We start from the raw sequence: 21,115 nt of genomic DNA on the forward strand, positions 1-21,115 counted from the left end.
AAAGAATTATATTCTTTAAAACTTACTTTTAAAAAATTTCATGGGTACCAGGGTAAGAACTGCTCTTCTTTGTTAAAATGCTCTCAGACCTTTCCCCGGAATACAGATGATCTTTTTCCAGGGCCTAGAACCTTTTCCCAATAACAAAAACTTTCTTCATTTCCCTTTTTCCTTCTCTTTTCTCCCCACTTTTGGACTAGAAGAAGTCAGGATGAATACAAGCTCTGCCTGTATTTGTCTACATGTGGTCTTTTGTATAATAGGTATCCTCTGGAGATGCTTCTTTGCAGCCTAAGTGTGTGAAATCAAGTTTACACATATATTTGAAGAGGGGGAAAAACCAGGACCTAGGAAGAGAGGGATTGAATGGGGAAGAGAGAGCATGATAAAGGAGATGATTCACTTGGAATGACAATATCACTGCCTCCCATTTCATTCAGCTTCCTTTAAGACTCAGCTCGGTTTGTACATCCCCTATTCAGAATCTTTCTCCTCCCCACCCCAACCACCACTCAGTAGTTCTTCTTCCTCTGTTTATCTTGTGTTTTCTTATATATGAACATGTTGCATCCCTAAATTAATATGTAAACTCCTTGAGGGCAGGAACTTTTTGATTTATCTTTCCTTTGAATTACCCAGAGACTTACAGTGTGCTCTGCACGTCTTGTGTCCTTGTTGAGTTGAGTAAAACCACATAAGCTAGGTTGTACAATGAGTGAATTTGGCCTTGGAATCAGGAAAACCTACATTCAAATTCTACCTCAGGTGGATCTCTTCAATAAAGAGAGCTAATTCAGTTTCAATTGATCAAGGATGGACAGAAGCAGCTACACCCAAAGAAAGAACACTGGGAAATGAATATAAACTGCTTGCATTTTTGTTATTCTTCCCGGGTTATTTATACCTTCTGAATCCAATTCTCCCTGTGCAACAAGAGAACTGTTCGTTTCTGCACATATATATTGTATCTAGGTTATACTGTAACCTATTTAACATGTAAAGAACTGCTTGCCATCTGGGGGAGGGAGTGAAGGGGGGGAAGGGAAAAATCGGAGCAGAAGTGAGTACAAGGGATAATGCTGTAAAAAAATTACCCAGGCATGGATTCTGTCTATATATATATATATATATATATGTATATATGTGTATATATATATATATATATATATATATATATATATATATATGTATACATATGTATACATATATATATATGTATGTATGTATATCCTAAAAAAAAAAAACACAAATTCTGCCTCAGATACTAGATAGATCACCCCTTCTTTTACATTTCAGTTCCTTCATCTGTAAAAATAAATATATAAAAAATAAAAAAGAGGAGGTTGAATTTAAATCCTTCCAGATCTAAATTTGTGATCATCTGATCTTAAGATATAAAGAATGACAAGAGGTTGTGGAAAGGGTTGGTTAAAAGGGCTTTCTTTCATGAAAAATTCTTTGACAGCTTCATTCTTGGGAGCAAGTAAGAAGCCAAGAGCATTCTTGGAGAGATACAGATAGCAAAGAGGATGAAAAGAAAGGGTTAACATGTACAAAAATGTTTGTAGCAGCCTTTTTGTGGTGGCAAGGAATTAGAAACTGAGTAGATGCCCATCAGTTGGGGAATGGCTGAGTAAGTTGTTGTATATTAATACTATGGAATATTATTGTTTTAAAAGAAACGATCAACATGATGTCAGAAAGGCATGGAGAGATTTACATAAACTGATGCTAAGTGAAATGAGTAGAACCAGAAGAACATTGTACTCAACAACAACAAAATTATATAATGCTCACCTGTGATGGATGTGGCTCTTTTCAACAATGTGGTAACTTAATTCCAAAAGACTGTGATAGAGCCATCTGCATCCAGAAAGGGGACTAATGGGGACTGAATGTGAATCACAACACAGTATTTTCACCTTTTTTGTTGTTTGCTTGTCTTTTTTTCTTTCTCATTTTTTTTTCTTTTTTGATCTGATTTTTCTTGCGCAACATGATAAATGTGGAAATATATTTAGAAGAATTGCACATGTTTAACCTATATTGGATTACTTGCTGTCTAAGGGAGGGATGTTGGGGGAGGGAGAAAAATTTGATGCATGAGGTTTCGCAGGAGTGAATGTTGAAAACTATCTTTGCATGAAGCTATTATATATAACAATGTTATGTTTTACATATAGCTATCATATATAATAGCAAATAAAAAGCTGTTATTTTTTTTAAAAAAAGAAAGAAAGTGAAAACAAAAAAGGGGAGGGTAAAAAGCAGTTCTGAGACACTAGAACTTGTACAATATTATCACTTTGATCCTGACAGGAAACTGGTTTAGGCTATGCTTGAATCGTGCAGATTAAGAGAAACCACAAATGAGCTTTCAGAAGGGAGTGGGGGAAAGGAAAAAATTCAGATTGCTGAAGACTCCACCTGTGTATTATATGTGTTTCTCCCCCTCCCCCCCCCACTTCTTTCTAATAGGATACCACCACTTCAGTGAGGATCGGCCTGATGATGGAAGAGATGATCTTCAACCTTGCAGATACACATCTGTTTTTTAATGACCTGGAGGTTGGTAGCTGCTTATTCTATTTAATATTTGGATATTTAATCACCTCCATCTGGTTTGGGAAAAGATGCTGCTTTTGGGGGGCCTGAAACTTTTGCCAGCGACCCCCAAGAAGACACTTAATGACAGCCAGGGATGGCTTATTGGAAACACACTTTGCCAGATTATCTCCCGGACTTCCTCGTTCCATTAATGGCTCTCTCCGGTGTGCAAGGCATCAATGTCAATGGGCAGTCTAGCTAATCTAATAATAGCAACATAGCTCTTCCTCCTGAAATTTGCTGTTTAATAAGTTTATTAAACTAAATTAGTGCAGATCCTCCCAGATCAGAAATAATTAGCTGTGGGGCCAGGATGGAAGCTTTTAAAAACAAGTCTTCATTATTGTCTACAACATGTTCTATAGGCAAGAACAAGGAACAAAAAGAGAAAAATATTCACTTAACGTATTAGTCTTATAGTCTGTCTGACCCCTGAGAAATGTTATAGGGTGATAGGGAAGAAAGGAAAAGAGGATTTTTAAATAAAGGTAGGATAACACCCAGTAAAAATCTTAAGTTTTTGTGAGGCATAGGGATCTGAAGACAATAGTTCCAGAGTTGAAAGATATGTCAGAAGCCATCTAGTTTAATCTCCCTATTTTAGGAATACTGAAGCCCAAGAAGTATAAGTAACTTGCCCAAGATCCCAGAAGTAATATGGCTGAATTATTATATGAGATGGTTAAAATAAGACAGACCCACTGACTTTTATTTGCATTTGCATGGCACTTTATATTTAGAAAGTATTTTCATCTTATTTGATTCTCACAATTGCCATGTGAAGCATACCCATAGCTATTATTATAGGATTTAAATTATTTGTCTAATAAATATTGAAGACAGAATTTGAACCTTGGTTTTTTCTGACTCCAAGTCCAACGTTCTTCCTGTTACAATGAGCAGCATAGGAAGTGTATGATTAATTACTTCATTCAATAAATACTTATTAAGTCCCTACTCCATGCAGGTCCTTTGTATGTTCAGTGTTCCAGGGTAACCAAAAATGAATACTATTGCTCCTTGATAATTTATGTTCTGTTAGAAAAGGTGAGACAAGGGTCCCATTAGTGACCAGTTGAGCTCAAGAAAAAGCAATAAGGGCTTAAAGTAGTCATGACTTGGAGTGCTAACTTGGAATCAAAAATCCTGAATTCAAATCCTCCCTCAGATACTTATTAGCTTTATGATTTGGGACATCTTCTCAGATCTCAATGAATAATAATTTTCATAGTCACCAGGTTAGGGGCTTGTTGGAAGGAAAGCACTTAGTAAACTGAAAAGTACTTTATAAATATTTGATGATTGTTATACTACTGATTATAGATAATATAATAACTATTTATTTAGATATATCATATAGATTTGTATGATTTTACATAAATTTCCTTATTTAAGATCCCTTTAGTTTAAACATAAAAGTGTGCCAAAATGGCATATAGAAAACATCAACTGTGGGGGACATTTCTAGGATGAAGAGTTTATTGAGGCATAGAGCAAAGATATCAAACTCTTATAGAAATTATCCCTTTAGGAAGAATATTGACTTAGAAAGCCACAAATTAACATTGTGATGTATTGTATTTTTATTTGTTTTACAAAACATTTCCCTATTGCATTTTAATCTGGATCAGCAGCAGGGAATTTTTGTTGGTGATGAGTTTGAGATTTCCTGGAGGAAGAACAATTTGAGCTGAATGGTGATATTGAATGGTGGTAAAGGTGATGTGATATGATGATTTAGCACAATAATCCTTCTGTTGCTGTCCAGTACTTTACATTCTACAATGCTCTCTCACCTACATTATTTCTCTTAATTTTTCCTACAAGCTTATAAGAATAGATCTAATTTCCCCTGTTTTCCAAAAAGGAAACTGATATACAGAGAGTCCCTGGAACTGGAGCTAGAGAAGACCTTAGACTGCAGGGGTCCTCAAACTTTTTAAATAGGGGGCCAGTTCACTGTCCCTCAGACTGTTGGAGGGCCGGACTATAGTAAAAACAAAAACTTTGTTTTGTGGGCCTTTAAATAAAGAAACTTCATAGCCTTGGGTGAGGGGGATAAACGTCCTCAACTGCTGCATCTGGCCCATGGGCCATAGTTTGAGGACCCCTGTTAGAGATTATTAAATTCAATCCCTCCTCTCTGATCTTGTCAGTGAACTTACAAAAACCCAGAAAAGGGAAGTGACTTACTTAGTCAGGACCACAGAAGTTCAGGAAAGAACCAAGACAAGAAGCTGTGAGTCCCCAGCCCAACCCTTTCCACTTCACTGGAAATAAATAAAGTGACTTGCTTAGGGCACACACACATTGCTGGACACTGGGATTTGACTCCAAGCTGAGTCCTCCTTTTGACACATTCTCGTCGTCCCATCTTGGAGAATGGATAAGAATTTGAGAGAACAGAATAAAAGGAGCAGCTTTGGGCAGTGGAAAGGCATTTAGTTATGGAATTAGAAGACCAGAGTCATTGTTTCTTACTCAGGCAAATCATTCTTGTCTCTTGGTTTTGATACCCAAATGTTTAAGATGAACAGATGGAACTGGGTATCCCTTGAGTCCTTTCTAGCTCTAGGTCCTATAGAACTATTCCTTTCTAGGCAGGAGGCAAAGGGAAGAACCATCTATAATTACAGTATTATAGTTTTTTTTTTTCAAATGCCTGTGAGGAAGGAAAAAAACTTTATTTTTCAAATAAAAAGATGGCAGAAACAGAGAGGGAGGGTACAGTCAGGTTGCACTTAGGGCTACACATTATGGATATTAGGAAGAGAGAGTTTTAATTTGTGCAGTATCTCCTACCCAGGAGGGTAAGAAGCTAAGGAATATCTATCTAAGCCTGGTTCTGGACAGAAAAGTTTCCCCTGACACCAGTAAAGTGTGGAAGTTGGTGACTTTTCAGGTTGGCCTGTAAACCACAAGTTACAAATATGGAAAAGCTATCTATGGTCATGAGAGATGAGAAGAGGTTCTTCATTCATTCTTGGGCCAAATCATATGAGCCTGGAGCTCAGTGGGTGCCCATTTTGAACAGATACTATAGTAGATGCCAGAAACAAAATGAAAAGAATGGTTCCCACCTCTCTACCATGACCTCTGACCTCAAGGCAAAGAGAAGCTTCTTCAGTTCATATTTGTGCTGGCCTGAACCAACAACCTAACCTGCTTTGAAAATGGACAGTTAAAAAACTGACCTTCAATTCTGCCAACTAACAGTCTGGGCAACTTTGGTCAAATTGCTTCAATCCTCCTCTAGAAAATGGGGATAATAATCCTGATAATATATACCTTAAATTTTCAGTGTAAGGTTTAAGTAAAATAAATTCTATAAACTGGAAAACTTCTGCAAATGGCAAACTGCTGATAACTATAATTATAGTTGTAATATACTATATTATTACCATATTGTTGTTAACAACAGTGACATTTATATAGCAATTTAAGCTTTGCAAAGTGTTACTATGTATGTATGTGTGTGTGTATATATATATAAAATTAGACTGGAACCTCACAATCCTTTATCCCTCTTTTACACATATGAAACCTGAGATCAGACAGGTTAAGTACTTTGCCCAGCATCACATAACTAGGAAGTGTTAGAAGCATCCAGTAGTCTAACTACTATACTAATAAGCATTCAATCAATCAAGAAACATTTATTAATCACCCACTGTATGCTAGGCTTTATATTAGATACTAAGGATCTATAAAGATAAAAAAATGAAATTATCCCTTGATCCCAAGGAGCATATGGGGGAAACAGTATCTACACACATAAACAGATGTAACATACATATAAAGAATATGAAAGATAATTTCAGGAAGAAGCACTGGCACCTAATAATACCAGGAAAGTATTTCTGGGTGAGGTATCTCTTGTGCTGAGCCTTGAAGGAAGATATGGATTCTCACCTGAAGTCCTCCTCTGATGCCTTGTTGTGGCTTTAGAGGTGACCTTGACTCCTTGCAGGCCATATCAGCAAAGAACCAAGTTGCAACAGGCTCAAACAAGCCAGGAAGATTTTGGCTGCAGGCCAAGCGCAGACTTTCTTTCAATCTTCTAGGCACTAGTCTAACAATGCAGAGAGGAGCATCACTAGATAGTCGACTGCAGCAGTCCTCAATGACCTTGGAAAGATTGCCAACAGAGTCAATGAAGACACATCTATTAAATCGTTGATCTTTTTGGAGTTTAGAGGTAAACCAGAGAACCGGGACCATTAAGTATAAGTAGTCACAGGAGGACTTTGTAATTCCTCTTTAGAATGAATTTCAAACACCTTCTTTAAAAGGTCCAGATTGGCTATTGGTACTGTGCTGTGAAGGTTGTTTGTTTTTATTTTCTGAACTTTAAAAAAAATGTCCTCACTGCCAACAAGCCCTAGGGGCATCTACACAGAATTGAAACCGCATAATGTTATTTAAAAGTTAAAACATACACAACGAAAAACACATTTTTTAAGGCCCAGCAATCCACAACCAGCGCCATGTAGCCCCCATTGGAATTCAGACGGGAGCCACATGTAGCTTCTCCTTGCATACTAGCCTGGGAAGGGAGATTTAAATCAAGACCATATTCATGGGTATGGATGGGGCTGATAGTAGTGTTGTATGATGGAGGAGGGGACTGAATGGAAAAGTCAGGAGGCCCGAGGTCTAGGATAGGATCTGCCACTAACTATATGGGTAAATCACTTCTCCTCAGTGGGCAAAATAAATAAAATAAGGTGATTGGATCAAATGACCTTTGAAGTCTCTTCCAGCTCTGATGTAGGCAGTTAGTTTGGGGATTTCATTAAGCTCCCATCTCTGTGTAAAACACAGCCACAAATGACAGTCAACAGCATTTATTAAGCACTTACTCTGTGCTAGGCACAGTACTAAACCACAAGAAGTCATGCCCCCAACCTGAAAGTCAGAAATCAAGGGACAGAGAGAAGGAAGAAGGAAAGATTTTCTGAAAAGAACATTCTGCCCCAATAAGATGCAATTGTGCCAAGAAATTTTTTTGGGAGGAGTGGGGATCTGAGGATGGACATAGATTAGGAGAGGGAAAAGGAAGCTGAAGGTAGTGGTATCAGCGAGCTGAAGAGAGGGACATGAAGTGGAGAGAGAAGGTAATAAGCAGCAAGTTTAATAGTATGGCAGAAGCAAAAGCTTGCCCACCTGCTGCTTACATCCTGGGACAGAATCTGCCCAAATTAATACCCCTGCAACTGGCAATGTCCCCTTTCTCTTTCTGTCTGATTTTGAATGACTGAGGGAAATGGGAGAGTTAGTTTCTCCAGACTTCGAAAGGATAGTGTCCGTTTCATTTTTGGCTACTCGGTTTGGGAACAAAGAAGTGCCAGAAAAGATGAAGGAATTTAACCCCCAAATCATTGTTTTGGCTCAGCTGTTAAGAGACCGAATGTCCCTGGTACAGAAGAAAAGTGAAAATCACTTTTAAAAATATCACTTTTTTTTTTAATTTAGCTGGCAGACTGATTGATTTCAGTTCATTCTTTTCTGTACTCAAGTATTCCATTGCCTTCTCCTTCATGGCATAGAGGTGACCTGGGCTCTGGCAAGTCTGAGACAGCCAGAAAGAAAATGCTTGAGTGTGATGGCTCTGTTGCCAGAGTGAAGGGAGTTTCATTGGCACAGGTCTGGCCACCAAGGAATGAAACATTCTCTATAGCATTTTCCAATAGCTTCCTGCTAAAACATAAGGGAGCTATCCTCTGCCATGTTACAGGGGGATACCCTAGACTAGGAATTCTTAACCTGGAGTTTCTGAACTTTTATTTTAATATCTTAATATTTTGATAAAACTATTTAAATATAAACTTGACTTCTTTGACAGTTCTATGTATTTTATTTTATGCATTTAAAAATATTAATCTAAGAAGCACCAGACCTTCATTGGTATCAGAACGAGTTCACTGAAACTAGACTAGAAGAGATTGTTAAAGCTGGATGGGACCCTAGTCATCCAATTATCTCTCCTCAACCACTTCTATTTTAAAGATGGAAAAACTGAGACTAGGATTTCACCTAGCCAATAATTGATAGAGCCAAAACTAAAATCTATATCTTCTGAAGGGCAGTTGAATACACTTGTCATGCACCTCTAATTAGAATTCAGAAGCTATACCTCTGATTAGAATTCAGGAGTGCACTTCCTGGGTCCACAATGTCTCCCTTGGACCCTGTTGTTTCTAGAAAATGTAACCACCTTCAAGGAAACCCTCTAACCCCTAGAAAACCCCATTAGAAATTAGGAAACAACTTCATTAGACTATCTTAAAAAAAAATCCTCTATTTAGTAGGACAAAGTTTGTTTCTACAAGTGGAGTAACTAGAGCCCTTACCAGCTGGGAAATGTCTCCAGATTCAGCAGAGCATTTTGTCTTCTTAGTAGAGCAGTTTTTTGTGTTTCATTAGGAACAGGAAGAAAGACAAGTCTGGGCTGATTTCCTTTCTGAACTTCTCTGGATGAGAGAGACAGTAGCACCATCAAGTGGTACAGTAACTGTATCCAGAGGCAGCCTCAGCGGCCACATTGTACTTAGTTATTGATGATTCCCAGAGTGGGAGTCAGTGAGTCAGAGGAAGGAGCAGCAGATTTGGAATCAGAGAACCTCTGTTGAAATTCTGCTTTTAAGTACCTGTGTGACCTCAGGCAATTGACTTGACCTCCCTGATTCCTCAGATTCTTCTTCGTAAAATGAGCAGTGTTTTGACTAGATTCTAACATCCCTTCCAAATCTAAGCCTATGATCCTCTGAATAGAATAAAACAAGAGAAATGATTTCCATTCTCTCTCCCACCATTAATACACTGTGTGATACCCTAAGTAATTAATTTCCTTAGCCATCAGCTTCTTCATCCACAAAATGGCCACGAAAGTAGGACAGGCAGACCAAAATAATAAGTAAGATCTTAACATTGTAGCATTCCAAGTCAGCTTGAATCTCTGTGGGGAGCTGGGGGGAAGGGGGAGAGAAGCAGGTTCTTTGTTTAGAGACAAAAGTATCCTGCAGATCAGAAAACATATATTGAGTCAAGAAGAGAAATTAGGCTGTGATGAGAAAACTGAAAGTGATTCTCTGGTTTGGGAATATTAATGATCAGTTTGTATGATCACTGCTGCTTTCTGAAGGTCTACAATGTAAGCCTGTGGTTGAATTAGTATACATGCTCTGCCATCAGATGGATCTTCTCTGCTGGTGCAAACAACCCTTATTGGTATGTTTTTAAAGAAAACAAGTCTTGGAGATGGCATGTGCTAGTATCCTAGAGAGACTAGCAGGGGAAAGTGGAAGATGAGTGACCCCATGTTCAGTCCTCAACTTTCAAGCTGTAATCTAGAAGCTGGGAGGCCAATAGGGTGAAAAATTCATGATCACAGGGCTGGAAGGCACTGTAAATGGCACATAGCCTTAACTACTCCTTTTATAGATGAGAGCACCAGAGCCAGAGAAAAAGAGATGTGATTGTCTAGAGTCACAGAGATAGTAAACTGCAAAATCTTTGACTCTGGATCATGTCTTTTCTTCCTTCTGCCTTATAATGCCCAAAGATCCTAGGGGTGTTAGTAAGGGATTCAAATTCTTTGACTCTGGATCATGTTTTGCTTCCTTCTGCCTTATACTGCCTAAAGCTCCTAGGAGTGTTAGTAAGGGAGTAGGGAGGGTTTTAAAGAGAAGAATGAGATAAGTAATTTTTAGAATCCTATGTAACAGACAGGGCAGAGGAGAAATTAGCTCATCAACAAAGGCACAGATATGAAGACTCTCAGATCCTCTTCACCCTGAGGATGAGCAATTTGCCTCTCTGGCCCAACTCTATTCCAATCCCTGTTTCACTGACTTAAGATTTAGTAAATTTGACTGTTGTTTTTTTGTTGGGTTTTTTGGTTTTTTTTTTTTTTGTTTTGTTTTGTTTTGGGGTTTTTTTTGCATTCCTATTTTTGGTTTGGGAATCCATTCCTGGACTTTGTCTTTGGCCCCAAATCCTATTCACTAGAACTGGTTCCCTCTTTGAACCCCACCCTGGTCTCCTGATTAATTTGTTCTTCCCTTAAAACTACAGACGTAAATGCAAACCCAAAGAAAACCATCATTTCACTCCCATTTATACTAAAACAAACAAACCAAAAAACCCTCACCAGTGGTTTAGTGTATACATATTGTCTTTAAATGCCTCAGACACTAACTGTCCCCTTGGCTTGGTGATTTGCCTGAGTGTTTTTGACTCAGACTTGTTTTTAATCCTTAGTTCTGATTCACTAAACCAAAGCAGCTGAATCATGTCACCTGATAGGAATAAAGGACAAATATTTAGACAAGACTTTATAATACCTTAAAAAGGTGACTCTTGTAAATTAAAATGTTGACAAAAAATCTAAGTATTTAATATCTAAGGGAACATGCTTAATGGAATGTTTGGAGTTAATAGGGTTAGTCAGAAAAGACTTCATGAAAGAAAGAGGTTTGAGCTGAAATCTGAATTTGGCCAGACAAAACTGAACAGGACAGATAAGTGAACCTTCAGCTTTTTGACCAGTGAGATTAGGGGACACATTCAGAAAAGGCCAACTTGCCCATACTTGCTGAAGTACTCCATATCTATCTGGTAGGAAAGATGGTATGGAAAGGAAGGTGACTGTACCAAGTTGCTTCTGAAATCAGATTAGGACACAGCTGTCCTAATGCTGATCTTGCTGCTAAATGTCTAATTTTCAGATTGTAGGGGTTTTTGAAAAGAATAATATTTCACACGTCAATGTTGGTCTGCTTACAAAGAGCTTCTGCCTGGCTAGCAGTTTATCCAGTGGTAGGTGAAACATCTTTATCGTCCTTCAGAAAAGTTAAACATTTTGACAGTGCAAAAAAGTGTTAGCATTTTCTTTCTGGGTAATGTGTTATCCTATTAATGTAGAGGAAGCATTCAACAAGCTCATTTGAAAAATGTATCTCACAGGAAAAATGAAGGCAGACTGGCTTGCCTAGCCCCTGAAGGGAGTCATTTTCCAGAAGCAGATTTGTCAACAACGTCCTTTATTTTTCTTTAGTGATTGTAGTCAAGCCGGGAGCAAAAGATAGCAGGATTAATGGCCTCAAGTGGCTACTCAGGAAAGAATTGGCACCTGCTCAGCCACAACTTTGGCATTTTGACTGCAGCCAAAGATTTGGCAGGTAGCAAATGGCAGGATTACTGTTGTCGTTGATTACAGATCAGGCGGAAACACCACCAGAAGATAGTCCCAAGTACCTTTAGGAACCTCTTCACTGTTGTTCTACAGATATACTGTTTGAGTTCCTCTTGAGCTAGACACTTCCCTTTTGTGGGCTTCATTTTCCTCTTCTATGAAATTAAGGAGATGAATTACATGTTCTGTTAGATCTCTTCTGCTCTAAAATTCTAAAACCCTACCACACAGAGACATTCTGATTTTAGGATCAAAAGATTTAGAGATGAAAGAGATCCTAAAGATTATCTAATGTAAGCCCCTAATATTATCCACAAACCTTCTTATCCTTAGATAGGACACATGATTTGCCTAAGACTATCTAACACATCTGTGACAGCATTCATTCAAACCAGGTCTTCTGACATTAACCTGTACTGTGTGGTATCCTGGAAATATCCATGAAGTTTGAAGCATGCCACTTATTTTCCACTAATAAAAGTTATCCTCTATCAAGGTAACAGAAGTAGAATCACTCACAGATTTCCCCCCATATAATCACAAAGACATTTAGTGAGCTTATTCTTTGTGTTCACCCTAGGACAAGCATGTGGGGGAGAGGCAAGAGTATGATAATAGCTTCAAGGTTCATAAAGTGTATTTATACAGCTCATTTGATCCTTAACAACAGTCCTAAGAGGCAGATAGTACAAATATTATTGTCCACATTTCAGATGAGGAAACTGGCTTTGAAAGATTAATATGATTTTCCCAAGGTCATATGACTAAATATTAATAGCAAGCCCAGCACATCGCATATACCCCAGAAGAGTTCGCATTCTAATTAAGAAACAAGACTGACACATGTAGAATACCTAAAATACAGAATTGTATGCAGGTAAGTATAAATATAAAAGTAGAATACAGTGGATTGTAAGCTGCTGAGGAATTTAGAGAAAGGAAAATAACAACCTGGAAAAGGTAGAATTGTTGGAAGCTATAGGACTTGGGGAAATTATTCCAAAAACCTCTTTCCTGGCCATGATTTCCCTATATGTATTGTTTCTCTCATTTGAAGATAAGCTCATTTAAAGTGGAGACTTTCCCTGTTTTATAAACGTACAGTTTCTAGCACATATTATTGGCTTAATAAATAATTTTCATTATTCAAAAAAGATTGGTCAGAGACTTAACTAAGCAAAATTATCCCAAGGAAATGTAAAAATGAAAAGAAGATAAGCAAAAATGGAAAAGCTCTGCAAAAGATTCTCCTAATGAACTGTTTTTAATTCACAAAAGTATAAATGCCCCACTTAGGTCCTGACAGCACAATCTTAGAAAGAGAAAGTTGAAATGACTATGATGAAAACAAAGATGGGAGAAGCAGCCTGATTGGACCAAATGTCATAAAAATCTGGGTTGGAGGGGACACAGTTATGAAGACATTGAGAGATAGTTCACAAAGTATTAAGAGAAAGAATAGGTGCCAAATGTGTAGAGGGAAACATCTCAGACCTTATGGGAAAAAATTAGAAAACATTAATAAACTAACCTTTATGCCTGGTTTTCTATTTCTATAGTAGCATGAGCAAAGGCACAGAAACAAACATGAACATGGAACGTTCATGAGACTCTGAGATAATAATCATTGATATTTATGCAGCATAGTGTACTATAAAGGAGACTATATACCTTATTTCCTTTGAGTATAACAATAATACTGTAAGGTATGTACTAAAGGTTTTATGAGTTTCATTTGGCAGATTAAGAAATTCTGAGGCTCTCAAAATCTAATTTGAGTGGTCATATTACAAATAAGTGTGAAAAGTGAAAGTCTTCCAGACTCCAAGTCCAACATTGTATCCTGTATATTGGGAGCAGCTGGATGGCAGAGTGGATAGAGCATCAGACATGGAATCAGGAAGACCTCAATTCAAATCCAGCCTTATATGCTTACTAGCTTTGTGACCCTGGGCTAGTCTCTTAACTGCTGTCAGCCTCAGTTTCCTCATATATGAAATGGGAATAATAATAGCACTTTTCACTCAGCATGGTTGTGAGCATCAAAAGAAATCATATTTGTAAAGTGTTTAGCACAGTATCTGGCACATAGTAGACACTACCTAAATGTTAACTATGATTCGTTAATATTGTAATATGTTGGCCAAACCAGAATGGCTAGAATATGTTCAAGAAAAGATCCTTTGAAATCAATTCACCCATTCCTCTGTCTAGCAAAAAGAGATTTTTTTTTTAAAGAATCAAGAGCTAGATTTCAATAATGCTTTGAAGAATTGGATGAAAGGTCATGAACCTCTCTAGTTCTTATATTTTCTTAAATTTATAACTGCATAACTTCTTAAGCCAGAGAAATCCTTTGTTTTGCCATTGGTCTTTTATTATTTTTGAAGAGGGGAGAGACTTCTTAAGTCCTTTTATTTTCAACATGCTTGGTGGAAAGGAAGGAAGGAAGAATAAAAAAATGTTTTTCTTTATCAGTTCTCTTGAATCATGGTTGATCACGGTATTGATTATATCCAGTCTTTCAGAATTGTTCATTTTTATTGTATTGATATTATAGTATAAAATATTCTTCTAGTTCTGATTCATCCTGCATCAGTTAATACAAGTCTTCCCAAAACTCTCTTAAACTGTCTTTTTCTCTTTTCTTTTAGCACAACACAAAGCCATCATTCTTAAGCAGCTTGCAATCTATTTTTTTATCATCAGAGCTCATGAATGTGATCCTACTATAGAAAACTATGGCAAATTAAGCATCTCATAGAGGACTGGTCATTTCATGGTATAGCAAGATAGAGAAACTAACAGATACAATCTTTCTCTAAAAGAATCATGTGAACTAGAGAATAGCAATAGAGTATCAGAAGTTGAAAATCTGAATTGCCAGCTTTGTTTGCCAAATCTTTCTGCTATATATTCCTTCATGGTATTAGTGCCCCATACCCAATGGGAACTGTTGCTGCTACTCATGGCCAAGAGAAATTCACTGGGGATGAATCTTAGTATCATAAACTTGGACTTGAAAGGAACTTCAGAGGTCATCTTTCTCAAGTCTCTTGTTTTTAAAATGAATAAACTGAGGTCCAAGGAGATTTGAATGACTTGTTTAACATATCATACAAGATAATAATTGTCAGAAACAGGACCCAAGTATTCTGACTTCAGAAGCCAATGTTCTTTCTACCGTGATATAATACATATTTCTACAAGGACACTAACACCTACCAAATGTCACTTTGGATCATACTCATCATTTTCTCTCCAACCAGGAATGCCAAAGAGCATTCTGTGGAAGACAGGAATAACCTCCATAATGTATGCCCAAAGGCAATAACTCCCAACTTACCTCACCCTGTCATCCACTAAACTAAACAATCCCTTTTTAAATCTGTTTCATCTAGGTCTTTCAAGATTCAAGGAGAACCTTCTCCAGTATGTCTCATCTTCAAGGATTTGGTGACTCAGTCACTGATTATCTCCATTCCATTCATGAGTCTGTGCACTTTGAAACTTTGATCATCTCATCTGATTTTCACCTCATTTCTTTCTAGTTCAAAATCCTATGACCCTACATCACCTGAACAGGAAGTGACCTTCCTCAAAGCCAGTGATGTCAAACTCAAACAGAAGCAAGGGCTACTAAACCATACATAATTGTCTCAATGGGCCACATATTGACTTGAAAGACCAAATAATGTTGTCTATGTTCTATTGTATTTTATTTATTTTATTAAATATTTCCCAAATACATTTTAATCTGGTTCTGAGTTTGATACCTTGGCTCTGAGCAAAGGCTCCCCTCTCTCAGTAATCCTTTTTTTCTCCTGTTTACTTCTTCAAGTCTCATTTCCTCTGAAAGGTCTTTTCAAATACTTCCATATATTCATCTCTCCTTTTTCTGGGCATTTGTTTCATGTATCAACTCTTGTCTTCCTAATAAGATTGTCAGGACCTTGAAAGCAGACGTTATTCTTATAACACCCACAGTTCAGATCTCATCATAGAATGTTGTGTTAGCTTTTGAATGTTTGCATCCAACTAAAATGTTTGGATCATGCCCACATGAATCAGAAGTATATCTTCATTTAACTAAAGCACCATGGGATGATGGGAAAAGTATTAGATTTGGAGTTACAGGACTTCTTTCACAGTATTATATTTGATTCACTATATATTTAAAGCAAACTAAGATTACTAGTTCTCTAAATTCAGTCTACACTGCCTTCCACTTCCATCCTTCAACACAAATGTAGAATGAACTTCTTCCTCAATTCTGCTGTTCAGATCTCTTTTGTTCCTTCAAAAGGGTGAAGTACATGGAATATAAAGTCCCTTTCTGTTCTCACGTTTCTGTTCTAAAGTCTCTTCCAGCTCTAAGGTTCCTTCTACCTATAATATTCTATATTCTAATTTCCCTTCCAGCTTTGACATTTTATAATTCTGAGCCCTGCTGACTGCTGAAGCAGAGTAGGAAAAAACACTCCAGGGTTATCTCTAAGAACATCAAGTTCAGCTTAAATGGACATTCCTCTGCATCTCTTCCTTCCCATTACCCCCTCAGTTTACTCAAGTCTCAAAAGCTAGTTTCTGTGAAAATGAAAAATCAGTCTGGTTTCCCAAGCAGTAAAACCTAGTCCTCCCACTTTTGCTTTGCCTAGCTTCTTGGGGTAGCTTAGTAGGTAATGTGATAGGGTCGGCCAGTGGACTATGAGGTAGTGTCTCACTAAGTGTCACGGTATTTTATTAAGTCAGAAATGTGATAGCTACTGTTGTCACACTTTAGCGCCCAGAACAATTCCCTCGCAAATGAGAAAAGCAGGTCTTCCACAGATGCCTTTGCCTTTACATCACACACGGCTCAGTATAGACGAAGCTAAGCAGGCTGGGACAATATTATCCCAGTGTGGCTTTCTAAGCTTGCAACTGCTATGGGGGAGTGTTTTTGTAATTTCAGACAGGGTGATGTGCTGAAGGGAAATCTGCTATTAATTTTATTTTCAGCAAAGCCAAGGTCTGTAAAATCAGTGTTGGTTTTAAAATACTATTTTCAATAACAGCAAGAGATGAGGGACCAGGACTCAACTTGCCACTGTAGTTTTCTGTGGATCAACAAAGGGCATTAGAGGAAATGCTGAGGGGGGCTCTATTTTGTGCCCTACCCCTGAAGGCTGGCCTAGGTCCAGCCTTGCTTCTGGCATAGGAGTTGAGGAAGAGGGTGATCTGCTCAATGAGCAACCTGTAATGTCAAGGGGATAGCCAGGATGGTAAAGGAGCTTAAATTCATTAAGATAGATTTGGGGAGAGGAGAAAAATTTGACCCCATCCAATACTGTGTTGGAGTGGAGCAAACTGACCTATAATTCCACTGGTTACTCAGGGCCCCTTCTGGAATAAACAAGTAGAGCTGCTCTGAAATGCAACCCAAATCCCCCCCTTGTCCTGCATCTCCACCATGATGCATAGGGATCTTCTCATCAGAGGACTTTAGTGGCCACTAATGTTCAGAAAAGATAAATAATAGAAATAAAGAGCTCTAGATTAAGAGTCTAGAGTGTTGTGGTTCTTGTTTCAACACCATGCAACTTTGGACAAATCATTTCATCTAGAAGCTCCAATGTCACCCCCTTAGAGTATTGACCTAAATGATCTCTAGGCTTCCTTCCCACTCAAAAGATGTAAAACTCGTGTTTTATTTTTTTTAATGAAGTGTGACTTTAAAGTAACAAGTGGCTTTCTTAGGTAATTTGTTCTTGAAGACCATTTTACAAATGTGGTGAGTATTTTGTGCAACCTGGTCAAAAGAATGCACAGGATGGTGACTGTTCAGTAAGCTCCACTCAATTAAATCGCTAAGTTCTAATGTTATGGTTTTAAATTCAGTTTTATCCCTTTATAGTTAGTCATATTTTGTACATATTGACAAAGTAGACTAAGAGGAAAATTGTCCATTTAGTCTCTTTGGATATAAGATTTTCATAATTTAGTCAAAAATCAGTAGTGTGAACTTTTTTCATAAGATATGGATTTTAGATTCAGAAGGGACTATCATTTTACAGTTGAAGAAACTGAAGCCCAAAGTTGTTAAGTAATTTTCCCATACTAAGTTCATAGATAGCAGACCATAATTTGAATCTAAATCCTTTGACTTTTAATCTACTAATCTAAATTGTGAGCCTTAAAAATCCCCTTAAAAAAAGATGTTTTCTCATCAGATAGATGAAGGACAAAAGAGGGTGATGTCTAGAAATCCAAAAAAAATCATAATGTCATAATGAAAGAGAAGAATAAGGTTTAGGGCTTTTTTTGAGGTAAAAGCATTCTTTGAAAAAAGAAGGAGTCTACAGATAAGATCTGGAGCACATAATTGCTACAGGCCTTGCCTGCCCATTCATTCAGTTACTGTTTCTACTATTTCTTTTTTCACTGAACATAAATAGTATTGATGAGCTCAAGTGGAACATGGGGAACTGTGGTGTTCTGATACCCAATTAGCCCATGCCCAGAGAGCCTTGGCAGTGTTTTGGTATGGTGCATGGGGAAGGTACAGCTGAGCAAGATAGGGATGGGAGGACTTTGGGAATTTATCTGCAAGCACAATGTGCTAGAAAGAAAGGATGCTAGTCTTTGGAGTTAAGAGATATTGGTTCTTTGCTCCAGTGCTGCCATTTTCTTGCCATGTGACCTGGACCAAGTCACTAAACCATTGTTGAATTTCCATTGATTTCCTCATCTGCCATATATCCAGACACATTACTTAATTCATGGGACTGTTGTGAGTACCGAATAAGATAATTTGAGACCCTTAAAGCACTGTAGACATGTGAATTATTATTAACTAATCCAGGTAAAACAGAGATTGTCAATTTACTTCCCTTTTAGGTCTGTTTCTATGGTTAATTTATTTCCTAGAAGGTGCCAGATAACATGGTATACTTATAAAGGGTGCTGGATTTGGAGACAGGATGTGGGTTCAAATTCTATCTCTCTCCTTTATTACTTTGGTGTGAATTTGTGTGATTCATTTGATTTATTTGTTTGAAACTATATTGTGATATAGTTTGCTCCCATATAAAATGAGGAAATTGGATTAGATGACCTCTGAGATCTCTTTTGGGTTTAAAATCTACACTCCTATGATGCATCCTGCCCTGCAGCTTTATTAAAATGTCATACAGAATTATACCGGAACTCACAAAATACCAGAAATAATACTATGACAATGAGATCACAAGCAATATGAAAAAGAGAGGGGAACAAGTGGGAAATACAAAGGAATATTGAAAATGTCAGATAAGGTCTTATGTGAACTATCCAAAGAGGAGGTAGGATTCATCTATCTCATAGATGCTACTAGCATCAATGTGGTAGTTTGTCCTATCATGCTAGAGCAAGTTTACATACCCCAGGTGAGTACTTCAGTGAATGAAACATGGTTCAGTGAGGCGAGTCCTAAACTGACAATAAGAGATCAAGATTTTAGTCCCAGCTTTGCCATCAACTCCCCATGTGATTTTAGGCAAATTGTATCTGGTTCTTGGTTTCCTCTTCTGTAAAGTAAGGGAACTGGATTAAAATGAACCCTAAAATTTCCTTCTAACTCCATTGTTTCCATAATGTCTTGATTCATTCTTGCATAAGGTCCTTTTCAACAAAGCTGTTATTCTAAAAGCTACTGGCAAGGGTATATACTAACAAAGATTCCAATTCCATAGAAAGGTACACTTATACTTACATAAGCAAATGGTAACACAGACTAGTCAGCCTTTATTTCTCACTGGGAACAAAAAAAGTCTGAGATTCCTTGCTTTAGAGCTCAAGGTGTTCCCCGCACCTTATTGCCCTCAAATTGTGACATTCAGTTGCATTGCCAAGGACTCTGAGGTCTACCATTCTTATTCTGCATGCGTACTCAGCACTGCCAGCCTGTTGGACAGAGATGGAATGAATTTATTTTGGCTCCATCCTTTCTCCCTTTAGTCTTGGCTGGGGATTGAGCCTGCTGTTTGCATGGCTCTCCTCCTACAGCACCATGTGGCTGTTATTCTGACTCTGACCATCCTGGCTTCTGCACAACAGACCTAGTCAGGTCCTGGTAACCTTGTTGTCTAAAGCAAAGAATTTGCTTAGGAATAGAAGCCCTATGTGAAAATCCTAGTATCTTTCTTAATATCAGTTATTGGCACAAATATGGTCATTAGAGCATAGGAAACCTGCTCCCAACAATTATCTCGAATTAAAAAGTGATGTTTCTTGTTTCCTTTTTTCCTACCACTCTCCCCCATCCCTTTTCTCTCTTCTCTTTGGCCAAATGCTTCTCAGGACTGTGACCAGATCCATGTTGATGATGTCTCGTCGGATGACAATGGCCAGGATTTGAGGTGGGGAATCTGAGGGGAAAGATCCCTCCTCCCTTCCCCACTCCCTCTTAATTGTGCACCTTGTTCCTGAAAGGCAATCTGTAGGGATGGAAATAAGGACAGTAATCTGGAAATGTGTTATTTCTCTTTCTTTTGTGATCATACAGAAAATAATATGACTTCTGCCTCATCTAGCTTAGAAATCAGGAGGATTGTTACTGGCCCTCTCCTCCCAAGAACCATTACTTGACATTACTTTTGTACTTCAGTTTAGTCAGTCAGCAAATGTCAATTAAGCACCTACTGGGTGCTAAACATTATGCTAAATGCTGGGGATACAAAGGAAGACAAAAGACAGTCCCTGCTTTTAAGAAGCACATAGTTGAATGGAGGAGACAATATGTATGCAACTGTGTACAAACAAGATACATATAGGATAAATTAGAGAAAATCAAAAAAGAGAAAACACTAGAATTAAGGTAGATTAGGAGGGGCTTCTTGCAGGTTCTGTGAATTTGGGTGAGGCTAGAAGGAGCCAAGGAAACCAAGGAAGGAAGATAAGAAGGGAAAGAATTCCAGGGAGGGGAGAGAGCCATAGAAAATGCCCAGAATGGAGGGACTATCTTGAAAAAGGAATTGCAAAGAGGTCCATGTCCCTGGGTCATAGAGTATTGGATGATCAAACCAGTTAAAGGGACATCGAAATGTTGATTTAAAACCATAATAATAATAGTGACAACAGTAACTCATATTTCCATAGAGCATTACAGTCCCGTCAGTGCTTTCTTCATGACATCTCTTTGAGGTTGGTAGTATAAAGTACTATCTTAATTTTATAGATAAGAATACTGAGGTTTCAAAAGACTTATCTGTGGTTGCATGGGTAGAGTAGAAAGAGTTCTGAGCTTGGAGTTAACGTGGATTCAAACCCCCAACTCTTCCACTTACCTCTGTG

At 37.8% G+C, this 21,115-nt stretch overlaps 1 protein-coding gene across 2 annotated transcripts in view; it reads left to right on the forward strand.

Annotated features, from left to right (window-relative positions):
• EYA2 (EYA transcriptional coactivator and phosphatase 2) overlaps positions 1-21,115 on the forward strand; it is a 228,772-nt gene that overhangs the window by 185,964 nt on the left and 21,693 nt on the right. For both annotated transcript variants that reach the window (XM_051976529.1, XM_051976530.1), the window contains exons 10-11: positions 2,479-2,568; positions 20,123-20,181. In XM_051976529.1, the coding sequence (XP_051832489.1) occupies positions 2,479-2,568; positions 20,123-20,181 (149 nt within the window). The remainder of the gene's footprint in view (positions 1-2,478; positions 2,569-20,122; positions 20,182-21,115) is intronic.

The sequence above is a fragment of the Antechinus flavipes genome, chromosome 2 (genome assembly GCF_016432865.1).
Source record: "Antechinus flavipes isolate AdamAnt ecotype Samford, QLD, Australia chromosome 2, AdamAnt_v2, whole genome shotgun sequence".
In the NCBI taxonomy this organism is placed as follows: Eukaryota; Metazoa; Chordata; class Mammalia; order Dasyuromorphia; family Dasyuridae; genus Antechinus; species Antechinus flavipes.